This window comes from Staurois parvus, unplaced genomic scaffold, assembly GCF_062004578.1.
Source record: "Staurois parvus isolate SC_StPar_1 unplaced genomic scaffold, SC_StPar_1.0 ptg000030l, whole genome shotgun sequence".
In the NCBI taxonomy this organism is placed as follows: domain Eukaryota; kingdom Metazoa; phylum Chordata; class Amphibia; order Anura; family Ranidae; genus Staurois; species Staurois parvus.
Window position 1 is genome coordinate 8,591,299 of NW_028317826.1, and position 6,000 is coordinate 8,597,298.

General features: G+C 43.1%; 1 protein-coding gene across 1 annotated transcript in view; it reads left to right on the forward strand.

The window, feature by feature from the left end:
• LOC149470868 (beta-1-syntrophin-like) overlaps positions 1–3,931 on the forward strand; it is a 60,069-nt gene extending 56,138 nt beyond the window's left edge. Inside the window, exon 5 of the mRNA XM_089659209.1 lies at positions 3,914–3,931. Coding sequence (XP_089515335.1) covers positions 3,914–3,931 — 18 coding nt within the window. The remainder of the gene's footprint in view (positions 1–3,913) is intronic.
• Positions 3,932–6,000: the final 2,069 nt, after the last annotated feature.

Here is a 6,000-nt window from a genome sequence, read left to right on the forward strand (position 1 = left end):
AGTCACTGACTGGTATCCAACTAAGATTGAAGTTATCGCTATCTCATCACAACTGAGCCATCACTTCTAGGACCACTGAGAGGAGGCTGCATGCGGGACCTTGCCCACCAGAGAGGGAACTGACACAGCGGTGGACCTGAAATCCGTTGGAGAGAGTCCGGGTTCCAGACCGGTGGTGTTTGATTATCATAAGGTGTTTTAACCCTGCTGGGTCACCGCATGGAGGTGAGGGGCCATTGCACCTATAGTGGGATTTATAGTATCCTGTTGCACATTTATGGTGATCACAGGACTACAGAACACCTCCACCATTTGGATGGTTCTGGACACCTGTAGATTGGATATTTATTTCACCTTTTAGGACACGTTAATAATTTTGTGTTTTGGTTTTTTCTGTTCATGTTGATTGGTGGATTATCCATGTTTATTTATGTTTGTGGATACACGGAGAGTGTGAGGCACTGTTTGCCGTCACTTATTTCTCTGCTTATTCAGAACCCCCCATTTGGGGTTACAAATCCCTTCATTATTTATAGGCACTATAGCCTATGTTTTCTGTTCACTTATCCCCAGTAGGGGGGTCATAATTGTGTACATTTAGTGATTGTTAGTGATTTACAGGCGCTGAGCCTGACTTCTTTCTTTTTTCACAAGTACCACAATTTGTGGTTTCACGGATTCACTTTGTTTGTCCCTTAGTGGGATCACTGCTATTGTTCTTGTTCACCAGTTATCCTTGAGCATGTAGGTATACATGCGTTTATAATCCGATTCCTCTTCCCTTTTTCATACGTTTACCACAAGGAGTGTTTTCACTGATTCACTTTGTTTCTTATCCCTTAGTGGGATCACTGCCATTTCTTTCACATCAGTTGGTTTTGGGAATGTAATGCATACATGCGTTTATGTCACCACATGATATGTATTTACTGGTGTTGTGTAATAGGCGCATATCCAGTACCACGGCATTCATTATATGTATGTGTATTTAATTATTGTATTTATAGATTTTTTTATGTTGATTTCACCCATTTAATAGAGGCGGTGTAGATGTTTAGTTTGGGGTTGATGTCACTTATGCTGTTAATATAGTCACTGGGTATTATAGTATTGTTCACTCATTTATTTACTGTTCACCACTTATTCACATTGGGATTTACATATAGTTTAGTTATTAGCGGAGCACCTCACTTTACACTCCACTGCACATGCACAGTGTATTGTACATAGCCCCAAAGCCACCTGGGATACATGATGTTGGTATCCTAGGGGGCTTCAGGTGGGGTGGGGAGGATGTCATTCTTGCCTAAGCGAGGAAGGCAGAAGCATGGGGTGTGTTCTCCTGAAAAAAAAAAGAAAGAAAGAAGTACAGGAGTTGGATAAAAATATGGAAACACTACATGATTTGCAGGTGTGAAAGTGACAACATGGTTTGCGTTGAAAGCGGAAGTGACGTAACATTCTTTTGCTTCCGCTGTGTGATGAGACACCTAGCTAACAGGTGGAAAGCCTCACGTCTGTCATTTACTGCGTGCGCAGCTAGTAATATGGAGTCATGTCAGAGCTTACTGAGCTTCAAAGAGGGCAAATTGTTGGTGCCACTTAGCTGGTGCCTCTGTGACTGAAGTTGCCAATTTATTTGCCGTGTCACGAGGTACAATATCAAAGGTTATGGCGGCATATACAGTTTGTGGGAAAACAATGTCTGGGCAGCCATATCTTGGTATTCTGCAGGTCCCATTGTCACCTTGAAAGATAGAGTCACTGCCAGTGACTATGTACAAATTTTGGCAGACTATGTGCACCCCATGGTGCAGACATTGTTTCCCGAAGACCGCGCCATTTACCAAGCTGACAATGCTCTGAATTCACACAGCTGGCGTTGTCAAATCACGGTTTGGCGAGGATGCAGACAAAGTCTCACACCTTCCCTGGGCGCCACAGTCGCCAGACCTCCATATCATAGAGCCATTATGGTCAACGAGATTTGGGCTCGTTTTCCGCCTCTTGCATCTCTGCGAGAACTGGAGCGATTTTTGTATGAAGAGTAGTATCAGATTCCATTATCCACCACCCAAGACTTATATTTGTCAATTCCCAGGAGAATTCAGACCGTCTTGGATGCTAAAGGCAGTCCAACACTATAGTAGCTAATGATTTTGTTCTTTTACCTAGTGTTTCCATAATTTTGTCCAACCCCTGTAACTGGGACTGAAGGTTCGTGTTAAAATCTTAGTAGTTTGACTTCATCGTGTTCTTGCTCTATATCTGTTTAATGTGCTGATTGTCTGCTTGTTATTTGGGTCCACTTTAAACTATGATCAGTTACTTAGGCGGAGACCTTTCTCTGCCACCTACTGGAATTTGTCATTTCTGTGCAATGTATGCGATTAAAGAGGGGACTCCGTATGCAGCTTTCATTGAATGTTGCCACTTAACAGCAAGCACTGAACACATCAAATATGCCACAGTCTCCTGGGAAGTGTAATTAGTCGGTTTGTTTGAATTTGGGGTTTTACTGTTACACTTAGGAATCGGGGGAGGCTGAGGATAGGGCCACTGTAGCTGACAAGCCCCCTTTGCCAGTCACACTTCGTGAACAGGGGATTGTGGCAGCTATGCTGTGTCTGAGATCAATGTTAGTGACGCCCACTAATTGGGCATTCGTCGGGGAGGAGCAGAGAAGCTGGAAATTAAGGAACCAAATACAGGTATTTAGACATGCAAGGATGGATCTGTATTTATGTTTTTAATTCCTTCAGGAGTTAATTTTTTAAGGCCCAACACTGGAAACACATTTTAGTCGGTTATTGTGTACCGAGAATACTATCTCTACAGTCACTGACCTTACATTTTCCAAAATACAATATTTTTCCCTAAAGCGGGCCTTTAACTACCTGCCGACCGCAGATAGCCGAATGACGGCTGCACTGCGGACACAGCTGATCACGTGACGTGGTAAAAGGCCAATCACAGCGGCCTTTTACCACGTGATCAGCCGTGTCCAATGACACGCTGATCACCGGGAAATGCAAATGCCGGTTCTCGGCTGCACTTTCCTTACACTGTCAGATCGTGAGGAAAGTACTGCCGAAAACTGGCATTTGTCAGAGCGGGGATCGGCACCGATCATCGGGGGTCACTGATCATCAGTGCCCTGATAATCGGTGCTCAGCAGTGCGACACACAAGTTCCGCCCAGCAGTGCGCCCACCTGTGCCCAGCAATGCACACGCCTGTGCCCAACAGTGCGCCCACCTGTGCCACCCACCAGTGCCACCCACCAGTGCCCATCAGTGCAGCCCAGCAATGATTAAATACCACCAAAAGAAAGCTCTATTTGTGAGAAAAAAATGATAAAAATTTCATATGGGTACAATCTTGCATGACCGCGCAATTGTCAATCAAAGTGCGACAGCACTGAAAGCTGAAAATTGGCCTGGTAAATAGGGGGGTATAAGTGCTCGGTAGGCAAGGGGTTAATGTCTTAAGGGGCCATGCACGGTGCTTACAAGAAGGTGTCCGTTCCGATATTGGGAGCACGTGTAAAGGTAAAGGTACTCTGGGCTCTGATTTGGGTCACGCCGTGTACATCGTTCTCTGGGGAGGTACAGTAGTAAGTGTAGATGGTGAGAGGACTTGTTCAGCTGAGCCAATGCAAATTTAATGAGCATCACACTTCCTAGCGTTGGCGGTTGGATTGGCTGGATGTCTGTAAAGACAGATGCATCCAGTGAATGCTTCCTGTGAATATGGAAGATGGACAGTCTAGGTGTTGATAGACATCGTTTATGTATTTACTTTGTACAGTTATTCTTATTTGCTTTTTATGAACACGTAATTTCCAAAAGTTTTGCCCATTTATAACAGTCCCTGAGCGATTTCTCTGCTCCTTTTTTGTTATGTTTCCACAGAAGTTGAAGCGTATCTGAACCCGAGAACAAAATCTTTTCCAGTTTACCAATCTTTAGATTTGGTGGCTGCCATTGTTTTATTTTTATTAGGATTATCTAGTTTTTATGTTAAGCTGGTAATCATGTTCACTTCCTGTCTTAGGGTGACAACACTCAATGTACTATATCTATTGTAATGTTTGGGGGTTTTTCATCTCAGGGTAGCGCTCACCAGCAAGTAGAATCCACACCAGAAATTGTTGTTTTAGAGTTTCTTGGCCCAATTTTTATTAAAGAAAAAAAAAAAGTCCATACAATGTATGTTTGCCACATCAACAGAAAACAACCAATCCAGCCTCCTGGCTTGCACTTGTAACAAAATAGTTCTTCAGCCTCCTGGCTTATGTACAGCAGTTCTGCTCAGGCCTTCCACTATAGACCCTCGTCAGTCCCCCATAGACCACTTCTTCGCCAACACTGTCCACACAGCTGGCAGCCCCTCGCTGCCCTGATCCTCAGGCTCTGGACTCTGTCCTTTCCAATGCACATATGTACTCCTCTGGATTCTCCCTTGCACCTACCTGGATTCCTCAGGAGGATAGAGCCCAGAACCCTGGTTCTATCTCTACAAAAAGCCCAGAACCCACCTGCATAATCAGTGTTCTGGCTATTTCTAAAATCTAGTCCCAGGATTGCAGATTTCTTCCCACTAAGATCACTTTGAAATTTTCAGGCTCCAGGACCCAAAATGGACCTTTATAAAAAAACAATGAAGAAACTGAAAAGCCAGTTTCCTCTGCATTACACAAACTCCCTGGAGCCCCTTAACCTGCCTTGTTGAGAATCCTGGGTAGCATAATATCCTTTTAACAACATGACAGATCACCGCACTGTCACACTATGGAGAGCAGCATTGTCACCCTAGGACAAGAAGGGTGTCAGGGCTACAGAACAAACACGTGTAGGCTTGTGAGCTGCTATGTGAGTAATAAATCTTACCAAGTGCTGATTGTGAATCGCCTGCACCTAACACATGCTCATGCTAGTGTGTAAAAAAACAAAAAACCACAATGTGCCACGCTTAACTTCAACAATAATATGTGTATCCAATCACTAATATTTCTAATGCATATCCAAATATATAAATGAATATAAATATATGTAATTGTGCATCCAGTTACTATTAGTTATATATCAAAATAAATGAAAGAGTGAATAAACCAATGATGATTTTCAACAACAGTGTCCATATGATTGTTATAAGCAGTCAAAAGAAAAATCCAAATACGAGTTCCTTCAAACGTGCAAACTTTGCTTTACCGTATACTATCCCGTGCTTCTTAAAAAGTATTTGGTGCGAATAACTTGCATAAACGTGCCCCCCCACCGGTTGTGCTCTCACCTCAAATATATGAACAAACCGTTAAGTAAGGTCATATAGCGCTTGTGTTCCTTTAAATGGACCAAAGTGTGGATGGGACGGTATCCTGCTGTTTGGGGTCCTTCTCCACTCAGACGATAAACTCCCCTTCCACGGTGGTTATTATAGAGGAATGCATCAAATCATAGTGTATTACCCTTTAAAAATCATTTTCATTAAGAAAGGTAATGCACTCACATTTACTCTATGTTAAAACTGCTTTGTGCACAAAATGTGTCCTTTAGAAGTTTTTCCCAGCTGAAAATCCTAAAAATTGCCAACTGGTGTCACTATGGTACCACCGAGCATCATGACATCAAAGCCCCTCAGGACGCTGGATGGTACCATACTGACACCAGCTGGCAATTGTAGGATTTTCACCTGGGAAAAGGTTCTGAAGGACACATTTTGTACACAAAGCGGTTTTAACATAGAGTAAATGTGAGTGCATTACTTTTATTAATGAAAATGATTTTTAAAGGGTAATACACTATGATTTGATGTATTCCTCTATAATAACCACCGTGGAAGGGGAGTTTATCGTCTGAGTGGAGAAGGACCCCAAACAGCAGGATACCGTCCCATCCACACTTTGGTCCATTTAAAGGGACACAAGCGCTATATGACCTTACTTAACGGTTTGTTCATATATTTGAGGTGAGAGCACAACCGGTGGGGGGGGCACGTT